This window comes from Geotrypetes seraphini, chromosome 14 (assembly GCF_902459505.1).
Source record: "Geotrypetes seraphini chromosome 14, aGeoSer1.1, whole genome shotgun sequence".
Classification (NCBI taxonomy): domain Eukaryota; kingdom Metazoa; phylum Chordata; class Amphibia; order Gymnophiona; family Dermophiidae; genus Geotrypetes; species Geotrypetes seraphini.
Window position 1 is genome coordinate 30740096 of NC_047097.1, and position 26186 is coordinate 30766281.

The 26186-nt window shown below is 41.8% G+C and overlaps 2 protein-coding genes across 4 annotated transcripts in view; one reads left to right on the top strand and one right to left on the bottom strand.

The window, feature by feature from the left end:
- The window catches only part of ZNF710 (zinc finger protein 710), a 613623-nt gene that overhangs the window by 243532 nt on the left and 343905 nt on the right, over positions 1-26186 (top strand). The gene's annotated exons all lie outside the window — the stretch shown is intronic.
- The window catches only part of LOC117347961 (aminopeptidase N-like), a 197137-nt gene that overhangs the window by 125782 nt on the left and 45169 nt on the right, over positions 1-26186 (bottom strand). For all 3 annotated transcript variants that reach the window (XM_033919483.1, XM_033919485.1, XM_033919486.1), the window contains one exon: positions 11413-12220. In XM_033919483.1, the coding sequence (XP_033775374.1) occupies positions 11413-12020 (608 nt within the window). In that variant the 5' untranslated portion in view covers positions 12021-12220. The remainder of the gene's footprint in view (positions 1-11412; positions 12221-26186) is intronic.

Genomic DNA, 26186 nt, shown 5'->3' on the forward strand with positions numbered 1-26186 from the left:
CTACAAGAGGGCATCCGTGGAAAATCAGAGGAGGGAAGCTGCACGGTGACACCAGAAAATACTTTTTCACCGAAAGAGTGGTAGATCGCTGGAATGGTCTTCCACTTCAGGTGATTGAGGCCAGCAGCGTGCCCAATTTTAAGACAAAATGGGATCGTCATGTGGGTTCTCTTCACAGAGAAAGGTAGGGGTGGGTCATTAAGGTGGGCAGACTAGATGGGCCGTGGCCCTTATCTGCCGTCTATTTCTATGTTTCTAATTGAGATTCAGTTCTAGGCTTTTCAGTGTCTTTTTTAAATTTAAACTTTTATCATAAATATAATACAATAATCAGGAAATTTAAATTCAAGCCCACATCAATGGAAAGAGAGAGAGTAAAGAACAGAAAAGAAACATTCAGGCAAGTAAAGGAAAAATAAAAGAGCAGACATATAACTATATACAGTACAGTAGGTGACGGGACAATCGTGTGCCAGACACCAGCACGCTGACAATCAAGTGCTGACAATTCAGCGGAAGACACAAGTGCGCCGTGGGAAAACTTAGTTTTAAAGAGCTCCGACGGGGTGTGGGGGGGACCCCCCACTTTACTGCATACTGTTTGCGCTTCGCTATAATGGAGGGTTCCAACCCCCAACCCCCCCCAACAGTAGCGCAAACACTATACAGTAAAGTGGGGGGGGGGTCCCCACTCACAGCCCACTTCAGAGCTCTTTAAAACTAAGTTTTCCCGTGGCACGCTGGTGTCTTGCGCTGAATTGTCTGCCCTCCATTGTCGGCACGCTGGTGTCTTGCGCGTGACTGACTATGAACCGTACAGTATATCCACAATATACTTTCTAAATCCTACATTTAAGTACAGTGCCTACATTCTCAAGACCTCTAAGTCTTCACCAAAACAGATCTCATTCTATCTTATTTTGATTTTCTCTTAACTAGCAATTACTCAAACTGCATTTGGATTATGAAAACATATTTTGCTGCAGGAAGTCCAACCAAACATTTGCAAGAAAATTTTTTTTTTTAAAGTGCCACCAACATCCAAAGCACAAGATTTTCACAGAAGAAAAGCCTTACGGAGATATTGTGTGGCACGTGCCACATCGGGAAATATCTGCAATTTGGCACCACATAACAAATAATCCCTTTTCTCAAAATAAGCTCGCAAGACATTGATCGGATCCTTCTCAAAGGATGATATGTGGAAAATGTTAATACAGTAGTTGACGTCTTTAATTTCCTGAGATGCATTTCTGATATACTGTATATTTTATTTGTAAAATCTCGATGGGCACAAAATAAAACCCAGTATGGCAACAGCCAGCCATGCTAGCCAGCTCACCAAGCTAGTTGGGAGGTGAAATGCAGAGGAACTCAACCTTGAAAGAGACAAGTTTATCAGATTGGCCTCTAGAGAATGCTCCAATAAAACAGGCATTTTATCAAAATTTTTCATAAACTTGAAACTTCTGCCTTTTTGAAGTTGAACTCCCTTTTTTCTATGAATTTATTTTTTTCTGGTTTTAACAAGCCTATACTTTTTTAAAATTTCTTTATTCAGTTTTGCATATTACAACAAGTGTATCAGAAAAATTCATATGATCTTATAAATACACACTTGATTTTCCTTCATGTAACACTTTAAATACAACATATCATTCTTATATTCATATTTTATAATAATTTAAATATTATGTAATACATTTAATATGTATGACAATTGTAATTAAAATAGAAAACCCCCAATCCCTCCCTACCTGTTTCAGAAAATCTAACCTAATACATCAAAAATATTAATTAATTCATACATATACTTTTTTAAAATTGCTACCATAAATAACTTCCTAGGAGCCTCCCTTCCTGCCTTTCCTTAGGTTCACATTATTCTTTCTTCTCTACAGATAAGGCATATTACATGAAGGGTCATGGGAAGTGCAAGGGAGCCACTTGTGTCCTAAAGAGATATACAAAGCAATCTATTCCCCATTCATCAATCAAGACTTTGGGAATTTGGGAAGTTTGTTAAAGCCAGTTAGCATCTCATTACACCATTAATTTAGGTGCATAACTAACCTTCTATAAACTGAATGCAAAACTTTGCACGGTAAACAGAAAAATGAGTGCCCAACTTTAGGGAATTAGGGGGACAGTCACAATGTAATTTATCGGTGAGATGTTTTTCCTTTTGCACTATTGGTATGGAGAGGAGGAGTGGCCCAATGGTCAGTGCAATGGGAGGAGTGGCTCACTGGTCAGTGCAATGGCCTGAGAACCTGAGGACCTGGGTTCAATTAACAGTGCAGCTCTTTCTGACTTAGGGCAAGTCACTTAACCCTCTATAACCACAGAAAGGTGGCATAAAGTCCCATTCCCTTTTCTTCTTGATACAAATGCTGTAGATTGCAACATATAGGCAGTGGCGTACCAAGGAGGGCGGGGGGGGGTGGGGTCAGCGCAGGGTGCATGCCTTAGGGGGGGTGCACAACTGGCCAGGTCCTGGTTGTCCAGTGCTGGTCCGCGCAGGGCCGGCAAGATTGCATTGGGGCCATCGGCAGTGTCTGGGTTTTTGATGCAACGGCGATGAGCGGCATTGGCGGCCCCCCTCTGCGACGCAATTCATGATCGGCAACGTGCCCCCCCTCCCCCTGCGATAACACTTAAGATCGGCAATGGGTCTCTTCCCCCCCGGCATCAACAGAACTTCAGATCGGCAATGCAGTACTCAGTCCAAAGCTTCCCTCTAACTGAACTGCCTGGGCGGAAACAGGAAGCTGAGTCAGAGGGAAGCTTTGGACTGAGCACCGCATTGCCGATCTGAAGTTCTGTTGATGCCGGGGGTAGAAGGAGGCCCGTTGCCGATTTTAAGTGTCAGGGTGAGGCGGGGGGCGTTGCCGATCTTGTTGCCAAAATCGGAAAGGTGAGAGGAAGGGAGAGAGATGGGCCTGTGGTGGATGGAGAGATTGAGAGAATGGGGCAGATGATGGAAGGGGAGAGATGATAGAAGTTGAGAGGGGGAGAGAGAAGAGGGCAGATGATGGAAGTGGAGAGAAGGGGGAGAGAGAAGAGGGCAGATGATGGAAGCTGGGAGAAGGGGGAGAGAGAAGAGGGCAGATGATGGAAGTGGAGATAAGGGGGAGAGAGAAGAGGGCAAATGATAGAAGTGGGGAGAAGGGGCAGATGATGGAAGTGGGGAGAGAAAAGAGGGCAGATGAAGGAAGTGTGGAGAAGGGAGAGCAAATGCTGAATGGAAGTGGAGAAAGAGAACAAATACTGGATGGAAGGAGGGATAAAGAAAAAGGACATATGCTGGATGGGGGAAGAAGATAGAGTTAGTGAGATAGTGAAGAGGTGAAGGAAAGGGGTGGCATGCTGTGGGTAGACACAGTGAAAAGAGGGAAACTAAGGACTGCATAGTAAGAAAGAATTTAATTTAGACGGAGGCAGAAAATAAAGAAGGAAGACCAGAGAAGGAAAAGGAAGAGAGAGATACCAGAGAATGGGAAAGGAGACAGAGATATCAGATCTGAGCGGAGGAAATGAGAAGAGAGAGATGATAAAAACCACAGGGGGGAGGGAAAGAGAGATGAAAGGAGAAAGATGCCAGACTATGAGGGAACAGAGGGAAGATGATGGATGCCAGACCAAAGGGGGGGGGGTCTAGAGGAGAGATGGCAGGGGGAGACAGACAGTTTCTGGAAGGGGCAGACAGTGGATGGAACAAGCAGATGCTGGATTGAAGAGACAGGGCAGATGCTGGAAGGAAAAGAGTGAAAAGAAGATAAAAGCAGAAACCAGAGACAACAAAAGGTAGAAAAAAAAATCATTTTATTTCTGTTTTGTCATTAGAATATATCAGATTTGAAATATATATATCCTGCTAGAGACAACTGGGGACTGCAAAGCCCAAGCAGTGCTTCTTTAGCTAGATGGAAGGGGTAGAGAAAGAGGGCACATGATGGAAGGAGGGGATAAATAAAAGGAGGGTGCATGATGGGGAGAAAAGGATTGAGTTAGGGAAATACTGGAGGGGGTGAGGGAAAGAGGTGGTGAGCTGTAGGTAGACAGTAAAAAAAGAAATTGATGAGAAGGTAGTGAGAACGTAATCTAGATGGATGCAGAAAATAAATTGAAAAGAAAAATGAGGGAAGAAAGGGATTGCAGAAGAGAGGTGTGGGAGAGGGAAGGAGAGGAGAACGATGCCAGACCAATGGGAGTGAAAGGAGAGATGGAAGGGGGAGGCATACAGTTTCTGGAAAGGGCATAGAAGGACAGAAGATGCCATATAGGGGCAGAGAGACGGCAGACAGTGGATGGAAGGAAGAGAAAAACAAGATGATGAGGAAAACAGAAATCAGAGAAGACAAAGGTAGAACAAAAATTTTCTATTTATTTATTGCTTTAGAAGACATGTGTCACTGTTTCTGTGGTGTTGCATTGTATGCAGAGTCCAGCTTCTTGCTGGTTCAATTTAATCTTTGTCTATGTATTTTACAAAACTGTGGAGCATTTTTTAGCGCCAGCCGTGGTGGTAGCAGCTCAGAATTCTATGAGCTTCAGTGTGGCTAAAATCCACACTACAATTTTGTAACAGGAGGAGGGGTTCGTTTGTGATGACATATTCCATACTAGGCGAAGGTGTTTTCTGTGTTCTGTGTGTTCGAAAGACATGGTTTTCTGTTAGGATTGACGGTGTAGGATTGATCTGTGCTGGTCTGGCTTGTTTAGTTTTACAATGGGTGTATTGATGTACTGCTCACTGCAATATGTAAGATGCTGCCTTTTCCTAGGTATACTCTTGTGTGAGGTTTGGATTGTTACTAAAAATCATGTTTTTCGTACAGATAGGGGAGGCCCCAGGTGTCACATATGCTAGGTACGCCACTGCACATAGGTTATACTTTATAATATATTATGTTTGTTTATTCAAACCTTATATACAGCTACTAATGACTGAAAACAGTCAAATTTGAATGGTTTACATGAGCTTATATAAGTGTCTCAAACTTTTTTATTAGCTCTGGCACACTAAATGGAGCAAGTGTTTTATGCAGCACATTATAATTTAAATTATAAAATTGCAAAACCAACAAAAAATTAAATATGAGAGTTATTTAAGAACATAAGAATAGCCTTACTGAGTCAGACCAATGGTCCATCTAGCCCAGTAGCCCACTCTCACGGTGGCCAATCCAGATCCCTAGTACCTGGCCAAAACCCAAGGAGTAGCAACATTCCCCCATATTTGTCACAATAACAGACTATGGATTTATTCTCCAGGAAATTGTCCAAACCTTTCTTAAAACTAGCTGCGCTATCCGCTCTTACCACAACCTCTAGCAATGCGTTCCAGAGCTTAACTATTCTATGAATGAGAAAATATTTCCTCCTATTGGTTTTAAAAGTATTTCCCTGTAACTTCATTGAGGGCTAACCGCTACCACCTCCTCTTGAGCAGGCGGTAGTTTTCCGGCTAGTGCGGGGGTTAGCACGTGATGAAAAGTCTCATGTGTTAAAGCCGCTACCACGTCTTCGTAAAAGGAGCCCTGAGTGTTCCTTAACCTTAGTAATTTTTCATGGAGTGAAAAATCAATCCAATTGGACCCGTTCAGGATTTTGTAGGCTTCAATAATATCTCCCCTCAGCTGTCTCTTTTCCAATCTGAAAAGCACTAACCTTTTTAGTCTTTCCTCATACGAGAGGCGTTACATCCCCTTTATCATCTTGGTCGCTCTTTGAATCTTTTCTAGTGCCGCTGTATCTTTTTACAGATAAGGAGATCAAAACTGAATGCAATACTCCAGGTGAAATCACACCATGGAGTGATGCAGAGGCATTATAACATTCTTAGTCTTGCTGACCATCCCTTTTTTTAATAATTCCTAGTATCTTGTTTGCTTTTTTGGCTGCTACCGCACATTGGGTGGAAGGTTTTATCGTTTAGTCCACAATGATACCCAGATCCCTTTCTTGGGCGCTTACCCACAAGGTGGATCCTAGCATCTGGTAACTGTGATTTCGGTTATTCGTTCCAATGTGCAACACTTTGAATTTGTCCACATTAAATTTCATCTGCCACTTGGTCACCCCATTTTCTAATTTCTTAAGGTCTGCCTGCAATTTTTCACAATCTGCATGCATTTTAACAATTTTGAACAGTTAGTGTCATCTGCAAATTTAATCACCTCACTTGTTGTTCCAATTTCCAGATCATTTATAAATATCCTAAATAGCACCGGTCTCAGTACAAATCCTGCAGCACTTCACTGTTTACTCTCCTCCATTGAGAAAAATGACCATTTAACCCTAACTTCCGTTTTCTATCCAATAACCAATTTCTAATCCACAACTGAACTTTGGCACCTATCCCATGACTCTTTAATTTTCTCAGGAGCCTCTCATGAGAAACTTTGTCAAAAACTTTCTGAAAATCTAAATACACTACATCATTCAGCTCACCTTTATCCACGTTTATTCACACCTTCAAAGAAGTCAAGCAAATTGGTGAAGCAAGATCTTTATTGGCAGAACCCATGCTGACTCTGTCCCATTAAACCATGTTTATCTACGTGTTAGAAACATAGAAACATAGAATATGATGGCAGAAAAGGGCCACTGGCCCAACAAGTCTGCCCACTCTAAGGACCCTCCCCCCTAAGCACTTCCATGAAGTGAACCCACATGCTTATCCCATTTTTTCTTAAAATCGAGCACGTTGCTTGCCTCAATTACCTGAAGTTGAAGATCATTCCAATGATCAACCACCCTTTCAGTGAAGAAGTACTTCCTAGAGTTGCTATGAAATCTCCCACCCCTGAGTTTCAACAGATGCCCTCTTGTTGCCGTAGGTCCTGTAAGGAAAAATATATCTTCTTCTACCTCAATACAGTCAGTTACATATTTGAACGTCTCTATCATATCTCCCCTCTCTCTGCGTTCCTCGAGAGAGTATAGCTGCAACTTACCTAGATGTTCCTCATATGAGAGATCCTTGAGTCCTGAGACCATCCTGGTGGCCATTCGCTGAACCGACTCCACTCTTAGCACATCCTTTTGATAATGTGGCCCTACAAAATTGAACACAATATTCCAGATGAGGTCTCATCATGGACCTGTACAACGGCATTACAACTTCGGGCTTCCGGCTGATAAAACTTCTCCGGATGCATCCCAGCATTTGCCTAGCCTTGGATGAAGCTTTCTCTACTTGATTGGCAGTCTTCATATCTTCACTAATGATTACTCCTAGGTCCAGTTCTTGTTAAGGTCTCACCATTCAGAGTGTAAGTACTGCATGGAGTTCTGCAGCCAAAGTGCATAATTTTACATTTTTTGGCATTAAAACTCAGTTGCCAAGTTGTGGACTATTGTTCCAGTAAGAGTAGATCTTGCGTCATACTGTCAGGCATTGTGCTTTTGCCCACTATGTTGCACAGTTTAGCGTCATCGGCAAATAATGCAATTTTACCTTGAAGCCCATGAGGCAGGTCCTGTACAAAGATATTAAATAGGATGGGACCCAAGACTGAGCCTTACGGCACTCCACTGATCACTTCCAATGTTTCGGAGGGAGTGCCATTTACCAACACCCTCTGAAGCCTGCTGCTGAGCCAGTCTTTAACCCATGCCGTCAGTGTTTCCCCTAATCCCAACAAACTCATCTTGTTCAATAACCTACGGTGTGGGACTCTGTCAAAAGCCTTACTAAATTCCAAGTACATGATATCCAGGTACTCTCCCATATCTAGCTTTTTCGTTACCCAGTCAAAGAAACTGATCAGATTGGATTGGCAGGACTTTCCCTCTGTAAATCCATGTTGGTGGGGATTCTTTAGTCTCTCTTCGTTCAGGATCGTATCTAATTTGTGTTTAATCAACGTTTCCATAAGTTTACACATTATCGATGTGAGACTTACCGGTTTGTAATTTTCAGCCTCTGTCCTGCATCCCTTTTTGTGCAGCAGAATGACGTTAGCTGTTTTCCAGTCCAATGGGACTCTTCCTCTACTCAGGGAAAGATTGAAGAGTGTAGCTAATGGTTCCACAATTTTATTTTTAATAATTGTTTCCACTATTTTGCCCAGCACTGAAGTCAGACTTACCAGTCTGTAATTTCCTGGATTTACCCTGGAACCCTTTAAAAAAATCGGCGTAACATTGGCCACCTCCAATCTTCAGGTACTACAGACGATTTTAGCGACAAGCTACAGATCACTAACAGCAGATCAGCAATTTCATGTTTGAGTTCTTTTAGTACTCTGGGATGTATACCATCTGGTCCAGGTGATTTACTACTTTTTAACTTGTCGATATGGCTTAGTACAGGGGTGTCCAATACATCGATCGCGATCGACCGGTCGATCGGGAAGGCAACGCGAGTTGATTGTGGAGGCCATCCCGGGTTCCGTGATAGACTCGTGTTGCCTCCCGATCAACCGGCCAATCAGCCTTCCTCTCCCCGAGGTTCCCCATCGGTCATCACTTCATGCACACCCATTCTCGCTGCGCCCTTCCTTGCCCGACTGCCAGAACCTGTCTTCCCTCTCCCGTAGACAATGTTTGATAGACTGGGGGATGATGTCACTTCCTTCGGGAGAAGGCGGGAGGGAGGTCTAGGGAAGTCACAACACTGGAGAGCTGAGCGCCGGCTGCCCTTGGCGGAATCGACAGAGCTGCCAGACTGGAGAAAGGCGGTCGGGAGCAGGAGGTGCTCTTCCCAAAAATGCAAGAACTGCTGCTGCTGCTGCTCTGGCATCTTGAGCCTGAAAATGGGAAGTTGAGGAGAGGGGGGCTACACATTTTTGTAAGTGCCGTGCTGAAAGGAGACTGGAACGGCTCTCGTGGAAGGATTTATAGACTGACTTTTTCTTTTCCTCGGCCCTGGGCGTCCGGAGATTTGGGCCTGCAGAAGCCTCACGTTGACCAGCATTCCTCTCCTTGATGTCAATTCTGACATCAGAGAGGAATTTCTGGGCTAGCCAATCGCTGCCTGGCTGGCCCGGAACTTCCTCTCCGACATCAGAATTGAAGGGGAGCTGCACGCTGGTCAGCGCAAGGTTTCTGCAGGGAAAGCTTGGGGCGGTGGTGGTTGGAGGCCTGTTCCCCGGTAGTGGCGGCAAACCTAGTGGCTTGGGGGAGGGCAGGGAGAAAGAAACAAAGGGGGCAGGCAGGGAGACAGAAAGAAGGGAAACATAAAAAAAAGGGAACAGGGAGATAGAAAGAAAGTGGGCATGGAGAGAAAGAGAAAGAAAGAACGGGAGGCAGGGAGAAAGAAGGCGGCAGGGAGAAAGAAAGAAAAAGTTGGGGGGGAGAATGAGGTCTGGAGGAGAGAAAGCATATAGGAGGCTGAAAGAAGGGAAGAAATATTGGATGCAGGAGTGGGCTGAAGTCAGAAGATGTCAGAAGAAGAAAGTACAACCAGAGACTCATGGAATTACCAGACAACAAAAGTAGTAAAAATGATTTTATTTTCAATTTAGTGATCAAAATGTGTCCGTTTTGAGAATTTATATCTGCTGTCTATATTTTGCTCTATGGCTCCCTTTTACTAAACCACAATAGCGGTTTTTAGTGCAGGGAGCTTGTGAGCATCGAGAGCAATGTGGGGCATTCAACGCAGCTCCCTGCGATAAAAACTACTATGTGGTTTACTAAAAAGGGAGGGGGTATATTTGTCTATTTTTGTATGGCTGTTATTGAGGTGATATTGCATAGAGTCATTTGCCTTGACCTCTTTGAAAAAACCCAGAATATGAATGATAATTAACATTTTCTCTGCTTTTCAGTGTGCTTTGTGGGGTTTTTAAAAATGATTTTATTGTTTGTAGATCATTTTGACTTGGTCATTTTAAAAGTAGCTCGCAAGCCCAAAAAGTGAGGGCATCCCTGGCTTAGTACATCTTCCAGATTCACTGATAGTTCTTTCAGTTCCTCCACATCATCACCCTTGAAAACCATTTCCAGTTCAGTTAGATCTCTTACATCTTCTTCCGTAAAGACTGAAGCAAATAATTAATTCAGTCTTTCTGCTATGGCCTTATCCTCCCTGAGCGCCCCTCTTGCTCCTTGATCATCCAACGGTCCCACAGATTCCCTCACAGGTTTTCTGCTTCTGATGTACCTAAAAAAAATTGCTATGAGTTTTTGCCTCTTTCTTAGCTGCCTTTATCAATGCTTAGAAATCTAACTTGCCAGTGCTTCTGTTTCTTCTTATTTTCTTCATTCGGATCCTTTTTCCATTCTTTAAAGGAATGGGTTTTTTGGCTCTAATAGTCTAATAGCCTCTAATATCTATTATTTAAAGTTGATAGAATAGAATTGCTAATCAATGTGATGGATGAGCTTGTTATTTGAGTGCAAATTAAATCAACATGTGACTCATAGTCGACAAGCAACACATTTCATCATCCACCATCTGCAGTCGTTCTCTTTTTTTTTAAATTTAATTTCTATCAAAGCTGAAAATCCAAGTTTGCAAAGATAAGATCCAAACGGTAACAAAGCCTTGATTGCTTTGTTGCTCCAGGTAGAATAACTGCTGTATTAAAAAAAAGGATAATTACTTGCCGTTAGTTTTCAAGGACCAATCACATCAAAGAATGATGCGTGTCTGGGCAGTTGTATCTTATCCACACAGACACTCATAACATTGACAGACTCTTGTGTATGCAACGTACATGTCATCTATCCTAGTGTGTACTTAAGGGAATTTTTAATATTAAAGTAAAATTCTGGAATCTCTTGTGGCATACCCAGAATCTTTTTGGAGCACACCATCAGGCACAGGGCACAGTTTGAGAGACACTGGTGTATACAATGGTGTCATAAAGCCTAGCCTCTGTAGTGGTATAACAATACAGAATAAATTATATGAGCTGTTGTACTGGTTTTACAATACATCAACTTGGGTAGTTATACTATGCATATATATTATTTTCAATGTAATATGTAAAATAGTTCATTCTTATACTGCAACCTATGTATAGTTTTCCTTTCAACCACCTTGCACCTTATAATCACTGACCCTCAGTGACCCCTTATCTAATCATCTACTGTAATTCGGTGATTGTACAGCTATTTTTCATTGTGAACCGCCTAGAAGTTGCAAAATTATGGCGGTATAGAAAAAGAAAGTTATTATTATTATTATATACAGCTCTTAAATCATATACAGTATAATGAAACTAAAAAGAATCTTTCCTTACAGTCTAGCTAAGAGATATAGTGTGTACCCCACCAATACTAAAGCTGACATAACAAATCAGAACAAATCTTACTAAACCAACAATTAGTAATTAAAATAAAATAAATAATAAATATTTGTTTAACTCTCAAGATTAACACTCTGTTTTCTACTGCAATCTCTATAGAAGCTTGGGCTCTGAGACCTTTAGCATGACACCACCATCGTCCTACCTGGTTTCATTGCCTTCCTTGTACTCGCTCCTGTAAAAGCCAGCCAGGTCATCTGCCAACTCCCCTCTGAATTCACTAGAAATCTCGTATGTTTTGCCTGTCTCTAAGTTACTGTTCAGTTGTACCACCAAATACTGGGTTGTAGTCTGATGCCAGGTTTTCTGTATGGAAGGCAGGTTGGAACCATCCACTGCTTTGAGGTAAATGTGGTGCCCTGCTTTCAGGGTATAGTTCAGCTTGTTACTGTGAATTAGAATGAGATTTGTCGCAGTTACACATTTAAAGATGACAGAGCTTTTGCCTTTGAAAACGTAGAGGCCTTCTACATTCTTCGTCAGGTGGGGCTGAAGTTCTATGTCATAATGATCAGGGATCAGGGAGTTTGGTAGCCTATATTTGTTCCAGATTTCATTTGATGGTTGCATTGTTATTGAATTGCTAGAGGTTGTCGTTCCTACATATGTGTCACTGGTTGAATCAGAATTTTCATTCTTGGCTTTTTCCTGAGAAAGTGCAACAGATAGACCAATGACAGTGGCCATTGCTGCCACAGAAAACAGGATGCCTATAACAGCGAGAGTCTTACTAATGTAGAAGCCCTTTGCCATTTTCTGTGCCAAGGACGCACAAACAGAAGAGAAGGTCGTGTTACTGTTTTATGTCTGAGTGTATATTGCTGCTCTTTTTAAGTAGCAAATCTTAATTGAAGAAAATGAGTGTAAACGTCATCCTTCAGCCTCTCGGTATCTTCCAGATGGTTTTATAATCAGTGTTCTTCAACGAAGTTAATACAGGAACTTCGCCTTTCCTGTATAGAAACAAAAAAAGGATAGCACTCTGTTACACACACATACAGGCTAATTTTATTACAGGCACTTAAGAGGGTAAGGAGACATGCTGTTTACTTTTCTAAACAGAATACTAGAATAATTGACTGGCACAGACATCTACTCTAGCCCTAGCGTAAGGATAAGTATGTGTGACAATATTTGTAAACTACTTATAGTAGTTTATAATCTACATGTGTACTTGTGCTCTCTGCCCAAACTTCACTCCTATTATACTTGAAACCAAACGTTTTGCCTGTTTTTTAGGGGAAAAGTTCAGTTTTAAGTATAATGTGGGGGGTTACAACCCCCCAAACTCCCCCACAACGCCAGCGCAATGTCTGTTAAGTAAAGTGGGGAGGTTCCCCCCCACACCCCCCGTCGGAGCCCTTTAAAATAGTGCTTTTCTTCGGCATGCCATCAACCTTGCGCTCAGTTGTCGGCGCGCCGTTGTCTCGCGCGATTTAGTCCCATCACCGATTGTTTGGTGTCTGGAAATGAATCCTTCCCCCTTCCCCCTCCACCACAGAGAGAACCTGCTTCCTTGAATAAAAGTGTGCATGTAAGAACATAAGAATTGCCATTGCTGGGTCAGACCAGTGGTCTATCATGCCCAGGAGTCCACTCACACTGCGGCCCTTAGGTCAAAGACCAGTGCCCTGAGTCTAACCTTACCTGCGTACGTTATGGTTCAGCAGGAACTTGTCTAACTTTGTCTTTAATCCCCTATAACAGCCTTCAGAAGAGCTTTCCAGTTTTCTACCACTCTCTGGGTGAAGAAGAACTCCCTTATGTTTGTACGGAATCTATCCCCTTTTAACTTTAGAAAGTGCCCTCTCGTTCTCTCTACCTTGGAGAGGGTGAACAACCTGTCTTTATCTACTAAGTCTATTCCCTTCATTATCTTGAATGTTTCGATCATGTCCCCTCTCAGTCTCCTCTCTTCAAGGAAGAAGAGGCCCAGTTTCGCTAATCTCTCACTGTACGGCAACTCCTCCAGCCCCTTAACCATTTTAGTCGCTCATCTTGGCGCACAGGCAAAAAAACTCTCTCCTGTAAATAATACTGCTCAGAGGAACACTTGTTCCACTGACAAAGTAGGCAATATCATGTCATGGTGTGTACTTTTCAATTGGCTGCTGTTTAAGGAACCATTTATTTCCAAATGTCAATGATTGAAATAGTCCACAAAAGCTGTGTATTTTACTGCCTAAAGTGCATACCCCCTAAGCGAATTGCCCTCAAAATGTTTTATTTTAATCTCTACAATTCATAAAACAGTGAAACTTTCCTAAAGATCAATGCATAAACAACCAAATAATTTATGGACTAAAGCAAAAATCATATGTTGCATAACCATGCATTCACTGAAAAAGTTGTCATGCTAACTGATCAGGAGAATCATTCAGCACATCGTGTGGCAGTTTTCTTAAAAATGTGAGGAAAATATGCTGTCTCATCTAATCATTGTAGAGCAAAGATATGGCTATTACATCAGGTGTTTGAGGTAGAGAATAACATGGGGACAAATTTTTCCCCGTCCCCACAGGAACTTATTTTCTCATCCCATCCCTGCAAGTTCTTTTCCTGCCCTTGCCCCATTCCTGTAAGCTCTGCATTAACTACACAAGCCTCAAAACACTTATGATTTTAAAGTGTTTGAAGCTTGTACAGATGAGGATGGAGCTTGCAGGAATGGGGCAAGGGCAGGAAAAGAACTTGCAGGGATGGGATGAGAAAATAAGTTCCTGTGGGGACGGGGAAAAATTTGTCCCCATGTTATTCTCTACCTCAAACACCTGATGTAATAGCCATATCTTTGCTCTACAATGATTAGATGAGTACTGTGACTTATCAGTATACTACATGTATGTATTTTTAAGTTTAGCTCCTTCTTTTAGGTTACCTTCTGACTTATATTCCATCAAAGCCCTTATGAGTTCATGATGGATAACAATATATTTCTATTACTAGGAACAAACCCAGTTAAACCTAACTCAATAACAGATATTGAAATAGAATATTAACAATAGACGATAAATTTCAAGATAAAATTTTTTTTAACAAGAATGTCTTTTAAAGTTTTGTAGAAACAGTATATTGACATACTGATCTTATTAAAACAGGGAGATCATTCCAAATTATTTTTTATTAGTATTTCAAAGTAATGCCTAGGTGCTCACCTATTAAATTTTGAAAATCTACACTACACCCTGCGATACTATAGTAATGTGCCAATTCATCATATAAACTGGATTATTCAAGAGGGCTCAATGGGCCTGATTCTATACTTTGAAGCAACAGATTCAGGAGTTGCTTAGGGATGAGTTACGGGACCAGTTGTAAATTCTGCTCCGAACTCAAGTTTTTCCCATGTCGATATCGACTCCACTGGTGCCAGTTAGTCCTCATTCAGCTTGGTGTCAGGTTTATATGGATTTTCTGTTTGTATTTCAAAGACATCAGAGGTGAACTGCCTATCTCAACAGGATCTTACAACTACTCAGTAAAATCAGACTACCATCACAACTGAATATCTATCACTGTTATGACTTAAACTGATAATGAGCAAGTGGCCCATTTCCTCCTGCCAGACTTTGTGAGAGATCACCTTCACAAAGAAGTTGTTTCTGGTACATCTTAGTTCACGGAGATTGACAGTCTTTCATTTGCTTTCCCATTTAAAAAAAAGGTTGGGCAGCTCATCCCCAACATTGGTTTCTCTTTTGAAGCACTACTCCAGGGCTAGTAGCTCATGGGGATTTGGGGGAGGGATGAATTTACTGCACTATTAGAGTGATGTTAAAGATTGAGAGGGGACATGATCGAAACATTCAAGGTACTGAAGGGGATAGACTTAGTAGATAAGGACAGGTTGTTCACCCTCTCCAAGGTAGGGAGAACAAGAGGGCACTCTCTAAAGTTGAAAGGGAATAGGTTCCATACAAACGTAAGGAAGTTCTTCTTCACCCAGAGAGTGGTAGAAAGCTGGAATGCACTTCCAGAGGCTGTTATAGGGGAAAACACCCTCCAAGGATTCAAGACAAAGTTAGACAAGTTTCTGTTGAACAAGAACGTGCGCTGGTAGGGCTAGTCTCAGTTAGGGTGCTGGTCTTAGACCAGAGGGCCGCCGTGTGAGCGGACTGCTGGGCATGATGGACCACTGGTCTGACTCAGCAGTGGCAATTCTTATGTTCTTATGGAACAACGTATAATGACTCATCCGCTGCTGTGTTAGTACCTATGAATGTTCCAGGTCAACTTGTACTTAATTGTTCTTTATTTGCAACTTCTTTAATCTTTCCTCTTAATGCCGCTGCAACTCATTTTGTCAAAACATTAATAGTACTGTATGTCACTCCTTCATTTCGCAAGTAGTGGATTAAATAATAAGATCAGTATGCCATTATCTTCCTTCCTGGCACTCCAGTCTTTCTCACTACTTCACCTACTAATTAGAGAGAAATCAAGAGAGTATCCAGTCTGATTTTGAAATTATTTTCTTGCAGAACACTCTTGGAATTGCCTGCCCACTAGTACAATGCACTGATTATGTAGGCCAGAGCTTCCCAGCAGTAGGTTAGGACCACAAATGGGGTTCAAACTTGCCTTTGGGGTCATGACCTAGGTGGATTCTCCACAGATGTATCATTATTCTGTGCCTCCAGGGGTCACAGCCACAAAAAGATTGGGAAACATTGCTGTATGGTTTATGGTTTATTTTATTTAATATACCACCCTTCCTTATACTAAAATAGAATGGTTTACATAATCAATAAAACATACAACAAAACAGTAACAAAGCAGTTCACATAATCAATAAAATATACAATAAAACTAACTACATCACAAAGAAAGTAAAATAAGACAAGTTAAAATTAAAATAATAAAAATTCAATTAAAAATATACAAATTGTTGGCTGCATTGCTACTAATTCTGAACAATATCAAAGCCATCCAACTGAATAGAAAAAACCTGTTCAAAATGATAAGTCTTTAACAAAGTTCTAAACCTTAAGGGGCTCATAATCGAAAGAGAAAAAGGTCCCAAAACCGGCCTAAGTCGGCACTTGGACAATCATAAGTCAAAAACGTCCAAGTGCCGATAATAAAACAGGGTTTTGGGCGTATTTAAAAACGACCTAGGCCTTCATAGTGCCACTGAACGAGCAAAGCTAAATGGGGCGTTTCAGGAGGAGTGTCGAGCGCAGGAGTTGGGCGGGACGTGGGCCGGCTTAGACTTAGTCATACAGCATGTATAACCAAAAGTTTTACAACAGAGCCTAGACGGAACTTGGACGTTGTGACTTAGACCATTTAAAACATGGTCTAAGTCACAAAAACCTACCTAAAGTCACCAGAGAAGCACTGCAAACACATAAAACAGACCCCCCCACACACACACACTATCCCAGTGATCACCGACCCCCCTCACCCCCATAAAAATATTAATCATACCTTTAAAATTCAGCATCCAGACCATCATCACCTGGCCGCCTGGCATAGGAAAGCCTAGTCGTCCAGCACAGAGGCAGCTTAAGCCATCTTGAGGGTGGGTTAGGGACTCATGGAGAGGAGGACCCATGCCCATAAGCCCCTGTAATCACTGCATTGATACTTCAACATGTGCACTCCCCTATACACCCCCAAAACCCTTTTTTACTGGCATATAAGTGGTTCCTGCAGCCATTAGGGCTATTGGGGTGGTAGATAAGTGGGTCTAGGGGATTCTGGAGGTGGTTTGGGTGGCTCACCGTCACCTATAAGGGAGCTATAGTGAGGAGAAGCCATGGCACCCTTTTTGTGAAGTTCACAGCAGTGCCCTGTAAGGTACCCCACTATTTAGGTGCCATGTCTGAGTGTTCAGTCCATCACTTTGCAGACCCCTCCCACGTCCAACAGGGCTTGTTCTAGGCTTTTTTGACTTGGACGAAAAGTTGGACGAAAATGTAGTATAAAGATGGATGATTTAGCGACTTGGACGATCAGATCTGCAGGACGTATAATTAGACGATTTTTGAAAGAAAAAAATATTTTGGACGTATTTTTCGAAAATGTATCCTAGGCTGTTTTTTTTACTTTGGACGACTTGCGAGTTAGATGAAAACGGACTTAGACGTCCCTTTCGATTATGCCCCTCCACGTATGTAAATTCAAAACTCAGTGTCTTCTTCTCTTAATGCACACAAAGAAGAAACACATCACTATAATGTAAACAGAATAAAAATTCACTACTAGTATGTCTTAGTAACATAACATAGTAACATAGTAGATGATGGCAGATAAAGACCCGAATGGTCCATCCAGTCTGCCCAACCTGATTCAATGAAAAAAAATTTTTTTCTTAGCTATTTCTGAGCAAGAATCCAAAGCTCTACAAGGTACTGTGCTTGGGTTCCAACTGCTGAAGTCTCCATCAAAGCTCACTCCAGCCCATCTACACCCTCCCCAGCCCATCTCCAGTGCTCTCCCTGTAGGCTCTTGCCTGGAAGTGACTAGTAAGTAAGCAGAACCAAGAGAGGTCATTTCTTTGCTATTTTGGACTAAACATGATGAACCAAATAACTGCTGGCATCCCGTCTTGTCTGGATTGCTCTAGGGCAGTCCTCAGAATACCTAGCTTAAAGAGGGCTTGATTTGATTTTAGATGACACCACCCTCTCTATTGTATGTATGTCATCAATCAATGTAAAGCTTTACTGGCTTAAAAGGGAATGAAGGCTGAAGAATTTTTTAAACAAAGTTAAAAGACTGACAACAGCTTATCAAAATCAGACTTATTCAAGCACCCGATAAAATAATAGCCCTGCTAAGAGTTTCACCAACTCTAATTTAAATCCTAAACATTTAGGGACACATTTTATAAATGGCACCGTAAGTTAGGAGGTGGTAGGTGCCCTACCACTGCTTAACTTAATTATTTTAATTGGCTTTAATCAGCTTGGTAATTGACTGCATCATTTCTATAGGTTATCGTATATACTTGAAAATAAACCGGGATAAAATGGGGGTCCCAATTTATATTCGAGGCACCGCCCCCTCCCAGACTTATTGCATTCAGCCACCATTGCCACAAGGCTGTGCACCCTCCCTCCCCTGTCCTGTCCATTGTACCTCCTCTGCCAATCCCTGGTGGTCCAGAGGTGCAGCGGGCAGGAGCGAGCTTTCCATGCTCCTTCTTGGCTGCTAACCCGGTCAGTCGGTGGCTGCTGCGAGTTCTGGTTTATTCAGTCACTGAGTGGCAACGAGCCAAAGTGCACTCCTGCTTGGTGCCACTCAGTGGCTGAAGAAACCAGAACCCATGGCAGCCACTGACTGACTGGGTTAGCAGCGGAGCAGAAGTGCGTAAAGCTCGCTCCTACCAGCTGCACCTCTGGACCACCAGGGATCGGCAGAGGAAGTATGATGGACAGGGTAGGGAGGGAAGACAGGGTGCAGAGCCTGGGAGGGAGGGAGTAAATGGGGCTGGGTGTAGAGCCTGAGAGGGGAGGGAAGGGGGCTGGATGCAGAGCCTGACAGGGCAGGGCACTTGAATATTAAGCCACCCAACTTATATTCGAGTTGAACCATTTTTCCTCCTTTTTGGAGGGAAAAATAGGGGTCTCAACTTATATTCGGATTGAATTATATTCAAGTATATACGGTATGTATGATCCGGTCAATTTCTAGTCTTCTAGAACCTTCATCATTAAACATTTTGATTCAGTAATCAAGTTGAATGATTAATAGTGAATGTAATACCCTATATGAAGCAATAAGTCAGAAAGAACTAAGACATCTTCAGATTATTCAAAATACAGCCGTTAAACTGATATTTAAAGAAAAAATATTCAACCATGTAACTCCTCTTCTGATAAAATCTCACTGGAATTTAAAGTTGTGAATAAAATTTTTATGGGGGTGGGGGGGGTTGGTGATCACTGTTGTAGTGGGTGGGGGTCTGTGTTATGTGTTTGTAGTGCTTATCTGGTGACTTTAGGTGGGTTTTTGTGACTTAGACCATGTTTTACATGGTCTAAGTCACAACGTCCAAGTTCCGTCGATCTTGGGCTGTATAACTTTCGGTTTTACATGCTGTACGACTAAGTCTAAGCCAGCTCATGTCCCGCCCAACTCCCGCCCTCGACACGCCTCCCAAAACGCCCCATTTAGCTTTGGACGTTGAGCGGCACTATGAAGGCCTAGGTCGTTTATTTTCGGCGCTTGGACGTTTTTGAGAAATGTTCGTCCAAGTGCTGACTTAGGCCAGTTTTTGGATGTTTTTCTCTTTCGATTATGAGCTCCATAGTCTTTTTCCTTTATCTACAATTTCACCTCAAGAGCACACACCCTTCCTATTGTACTTTCCCTTTTTGTAAATCTATCCTATTATTGTATTTCACCCCCCTTACCACATGTATATGAATGTTTTGTCTCTGTGAATTAGTATGTATAATCCCTGATTTTTAAATTTTTACATTTCTTTGTACACCGCTTAGACATTTATTATGCGATATATCAAATTGATTTAGTCTTTTTTGTTAGTTATGTTTGTCTCCCCCAACTTTATAATTTTATTGATTTATTCATCGCTTAGAATTTGGAATAAGCGATTAATCAAATTTTATAATAAACTTGAACCTTAAATAAACTTGGAAAACTGATTAAAAGCTCATTAAAAAATTGTAGGTGCCAGGAGGCATCTACAGTGTAGGAGCCCTAACAGTGCTTACACCTAAGTGGACGTGATTAAGGGAGGAGCTGGACTTAGTATGTATTAGGTGCGATTCACTAAAGAATTTAGGCACATGCAATGTAGGCCAGTAAAACCCTGGCCTACAATATAGATGCCTAAGTTTTCTGGTAGGTGCCGTTAGCCATGATTCTTTAAACGACACTTAAGCATGATTGGCATGTGGCCGGTACCGTTTTTGTAGGTGGCTACCAATTTAGGCACCGTTTACAGAATCTGGCTCTTACAAATTCTCAAGGTTGTAGATGTTATCTCAACTGATGCTAACTTAGCCTTAATAACAACTACACCACCCTCTTTATCCCACGAATAGGGCTGGAGAGACGGACCGGGTCGGTGTGGGAGTCCAGCTCCACCTCCCGACGCCCCCCACGGCCTTGAACCAAACCTAACAAAACTCAACCAAAGTTAACAAGTGACAGGGAAACCAATATAACTATTGTTACAGGAAAGAATCACAATAATCTGCAAACATGAATCTCCTATTGATTCTACTGATCTATTTAATAAGCAATAACATTAAAGACGTTAACTCACTCCATCCACAACTTCACTCTGTATATCACCCTGATGCACCCATTAGACATCTAATTAACCAACAGGAAGAAAGAGTAAGTCAAATTAAAGTAATCACAAACAACGGAAGACAACATCGCATCCTTAAAAAAAGGATAAGGGAAGTGAAACCTATCAGAACCACCACACTCTCCAGACCCATCACATCCACTTCCATTCCCTGCGCTTACCTCAACACTAGATCGGTAAGGAAAAAAGCTTTCTTAATCAAAGATTGGATCATCAGCAAGCAAATAGCCTGTGTCTTTCTAACAGAAACATGGCTACTGTCTGAAGAGGATCCAATATTAAATGACCTTCTTCCAGATAACTTTAAAATCCATATGCTAAATCGCGAGAACAGAAGAGGGGGAGGATTAGCAGTCATCCTTAAGGAAGAATTCGAACTTGACTTGCTAGACTCTAAAATAACCAACCAGTTAGAAATACTAGCATGCAAAATTAGTAACAAGGAACTAGAAGAATCCCTCTCTTTTATTCTATTTTATGTCCCACCGAAAAGTTGGCCAAATGCCAGAGAGGACTTCTACAAATTTGTTCTACATAATTCAATTACGCCTTCATATAATATTATAGCAGGAGACATAAACCTACATTTAGAGGACGAGGACAACCCAGACGCATAGGACTTTAAAAACTTCCTATCTTTACTCAACTACAATCTCCCTTTACCCACTCAAACACATGAAAAAGGCCATCAGTTAGACATGGTAGCTATGTCCACAAAGGAGATCCTAGATCCTTCCATCTGTCTATCCGATGGTACCGGGTGTCATGATATCTGGTCTGGTCATTTTACTTACTATTTTAACTTAATCTGGAATCATCTAAAATCCAAAACACACCTAAAGATAAAAAAAGAACATCTCACAAGGGGACATATTAACCCAGAGGAATATTGGGCACATTACGAATTGTGAGAGGAAACAGGAGAAGGGGATGATTTTTGGGATCATTGGATGAATACAAGCACATCCATTCTGGATAAAATTGCCCCTAAACGAAATAGTAAAAATTGCTCAAATAAATATAATAAATGAAACAGTTAGACGACTAGAAAGGACCTGGAAAAAAACGTGAAAAATATCAAACTGAAAAAATTGGAGATGCAACGTAAAGAGCAACAAACTATTGATAAGAGAAAAACGAAAAGCATTCTATTCATCCAAAATTAATACATCCAATAACAGTTCTAAAGGAATCAACACAAAAGAACTGTTCAACTTGGTTACAAATTTATTTGACACCTCATGCCACACTCAATCCATGCAATCAAGCCACCTTCAGCAAACGATCTAGCTCAACATTTTAATTTAAAAATTATAAACCTAAGAAACAACTGTTTGACAAACAACATATGTGCACAACAAATAGCCAACATACAAGAAAATGAATACGAGTGAATATGATTTGGAATTCCTTTCAAGATCTAGAACGGAATAATTACATCAAACTATATAACAAGTACACTAAATCACACTGCATTCTTGATCCCTGTCCCCCTGACATTATGAAAACAGCCCCATTAAACTTTAAACTAACACTGTGGAACTATCTGACCGATAATTTTAAAACTGGAAAATTTCCAACTAATAACGGTCACATTATAATTATCCCAATTCCAAAAAATCATAAACAATCCTTAGCATTGGTAACCAACTATAGACCAGTAGCATCCATCCCACTCTATGTAAAAATCATGGAAAGTCTGGTACATACCCAATTGATGGAATACCCTGATCAGTTCTCTCTTTTACATGAAACCCAATTTGGCTTCAGACCTCTGTTTAGCACCGAAACAGTGATAGCAGCGATCCTGGATTACTTACGCTCCCTATTCAGCAAGGGCCATAATGCCCTGATCAGGCAATTTGGACATGAGTTCAGCCTTTGACCTAGTCGATCACGAGAAATTGTTACAATGCTTAGACGCAATTGGCATCAGAGGTGAAGTTCTAAACTTGTTCCAAGGTTTCCTTATGTCCCGCACCTATCAAATACGTTTCAATTCCAACCTCTCCAATACCTGGAGAAACCCATCTGGTGTTCCTCAGGGGTCACCACTATCCCCACTGCTCTTCAATGTTTACATGTCATCACTAGACGCACAGATGGCCCAGCGAGGTATAAAAGTATTCAGTTACGCAGACGACTTTACAATCATTATCCCGTTCACCACTTCTCTCTCTGAAGCTACCCCCATGGCTACAGAAGTACTAAACTTGATGGAACAATGGAAAACAGAATTCAGACTGAAGCTCAATCCAGAAAAAACTAAATTCTTCGTGACCTCGCCACACCCACTTATCACCACAACACCACTATGCATCAACAAATTCAGCTACCCTATTCAACCTACAATGAAGGTTCTGGGGATAATACTGGGCCTAGGCCTAACCATGAAAGACCAAGTGAGCTCCCTAGTCAGAAAGGGTTTTTTTACTCTCTGGAAGCTTAGGTCTATTAAAGCATATTTTAACGCTTCATCATTCAGAATTCTCGTACAATCCCTAATACTAAACCATCTTGATTGTAACATCGCCCATCTAGCAATCTCCCAGAAGAACATGCAGAGACTGCAACTGGTGCAGAATGCGGCGATCAGGCTGATCCTTGGGTTGAAGAAGTCAGATCACATAACCCCTTCCTACCGACTCCTGCACTGGCTGACAATGGAGGCACGTGTGAAGTTCAAGCTGGGATGCTTTTGCTTTAAGGTACTAAGCGGTTTAGCCCCTCAATATATAAATGACCTCTTCCACTTCTTAACCAATAGACACAAGAGAGGTACGCAGTACGCACCCGAAGTTCATCTCTTCACCGGTTAAAGGATGTAAATTTAAAAGACACCATCAACATCTTCTCTCTTACCATGCGGCATTATGGGGCAAAGACTTGGAAAAACTAATTATAAACACAAATAACTATGGTGAATTTAGGAAATACCTAAAGACATACCTGTTCTTGAAATAGCTAGGTAGCGAATCTGCACAATCTCTCCCATCACAATCTCCCACCTCAATTCCCCCCCCATCACAACTGTTCCCTTAAACTGCTAGCCACTATTCTTCAACTATGTAAGTTCTACTCTATTTGTAGCACCTTTCTAATCATTGTAAACTGCATAGAATTTCACTGTCCTGCGGTATATAAACTGTTATTATTATTATTATTAATAAAAGGAAGATATACCTAGAGGAGGATCCAATTATGTATGGGTCACTGAATCACTGGCACTCGATAATGAAGGCCACAGAAGAGGCCTGCTTTGCAATCAAATCAGCAATAACCTAGCATCAGTGGCGTAGTAAGGGTAGAAGGCACCTGGAGTGTAGGCACCTTCTCCCTGTGCCCTCCTTTCTGCACCTCTGCTCTTTCCCCCCTCCATCCCTCCCCCACTCCACACTTACACTCTCCCTTCCCCCTCTCCGTACCTCTAAATCTTCACTGGCTAGCATGCTCCTTGCACCAGCATTGGATTTTCCTCTGATGTCATTTTTCTGCCCCATGACCCGGAAGTGATTCAGAGGGGAACCAGGCTGGCGAGAACAACAGGCAGGAGAAGTTGCTCACGCCAGCAAAGATCTACAGAGGTAAAGGGTGGGTTGGAGAGGTGCTGACACCCCCACCAACATGGCTCCCCCCCTTACTATGCCACTGCCTAGCATTAATAAGATGCAGATTTATCCTAGCACCACTTGCTTCCCTTTGCTGTAACTTAATCATAGCTACCAATTTACTTCACATAGAGGAGATTAAAGGTAGAATTAGCATAGAATCAGAACAATTGCTAAATTATTTAATCTTCACCGAACTAGCTACAATACATCAGCTGGTTTGCACTTTTTTCCATCTGCAATCTCGCATACTCTCAACCGACCTTGAATATTCATCCAAAAATGATTTCCTTTCTAAGCTGGATCATTTCTCCACTATTACCATCATATGACTTCCTGTGACTGCATCTGTCCACATGTTTTCTTATGAGCCAATTTTCTGAAATGCATTTTGCTCAGGAAGAAGAGGTGTTAAATGGTCAACCTACCTGTAGAATTCTGCTTTCTTCTTTGGGCTAGAAGCAACTTAAATACAAGTACCAAGACCTTCTAACTCTGTCATAACACTAACCACACCCACTTGACCCAAAAACTTGTTTGGTAAAACTCAGAACAAATCTTGCATTACCAGTTTTAAGCTTGTAGCTTATTGAACAAGGAGCCTCATTTATGAGAAAAGAACTGAAATTATTCACTCCATGGTTAGTCACATTCTTTTGGCATTGTTACTCTGGATTTCATAATATGATGAGGCATAGTTCATTGATTATCCTTACTGACTTTTCATCCGTTACTGGAAAAGTCACAACCTTACAAAAAATATTTCTACAGCACCTCTCTCGGGACAGTCTTCATAAGAACATAAGAATTGCCCTATTGGGACAGAGCAAAGGTTCATCAAGCCCAGCATTCTCTTTCCAACAGTGGCCAACCCAGATCAGAAGACCTGGCAAGATCCCAAGTAGTAAAACAGATTTTATGCTGCTTATCCTTGGAATAAGCACTGGATTTCCCCAAGCCACCATCTATAAAATAGCTTAGGGACTTATCATTTAGGAAATTATCCAAACCTTTTTTTAACCCTGATAAGCTAACTAATTTCACCACATTCTCCAGCAACTAATTCCAGAGTTTAATTTCACATTGTGTGAAGAAATATTTTATCTGATCTGTGTTAAATCTACTATTTAGTATCTTCATCACATACCCCCTAGTCCTAGTATTTTTGGAAAGAGTAAACAAGCATAACCCAGTTAACAGTATACTCCCTGTATTTAAACTGCTACACAATCTTGTATGTCCAAACATTTAAATCTACTGAATAATCTTATATTTCCAATTACACTCCATTGTGTATGTTTACTTGTAGACCGTTCTGAGCTACTGGGAGGACGGGATAAAAATCTAAACAAATAAATAAATAAATCATTCCATCCCACTCATGGTTCAACTACATAAGAACATAACATAAGCAGTGCCTCCGCCGGGTCAGACCATAGGTCCATCCTGCCCGGCAGTCCGCTCCCGCGGCGGCCCAAACAGGTCACAACCTGTCTGAATCACTAGAAGGGGCTCCCTTGCCACCTTGGTTTCTCATTGAAGTCCTATCTTCCCATCGAAGTCCTAACCCTCCGGTCTTGCACATGCACGACCTGGTTGGGTTTCTATACTTATTACCTGGTTAGCTTTCTATACTTGTGTTACATCCCAGCTCCTCCCTCAGTATCCCACGATCCCTTTATCCCTCAGGAATCCGTCCAATCCCTGTTTGAATCCCTGTACCGTACTCTGCCTGATCACTTCCTCCGGTAGCGCATTCCAAGTGTCCACGACCCTTTGGGTGAAAAAAAACTTCCTTGCATTTGTTTTGAACCTATCTCCCTTCAGTTTCTCCGAATGCCCCCTCGTACTTGTTGTCCCCTTCAGTCTGAAGAATCTGTCCCTATCCACCCTCTCTATGCCCCTCATGATCTTGAAGGTCTCTATCATATCTCCCCTGAGCCTCCTTTTTTCCAGAGAGAAGAGCGCCAGCCTATCCAACCTCTCGGCGTATGGGCAGTGTTCCAGCCCTCTTACCAGTTT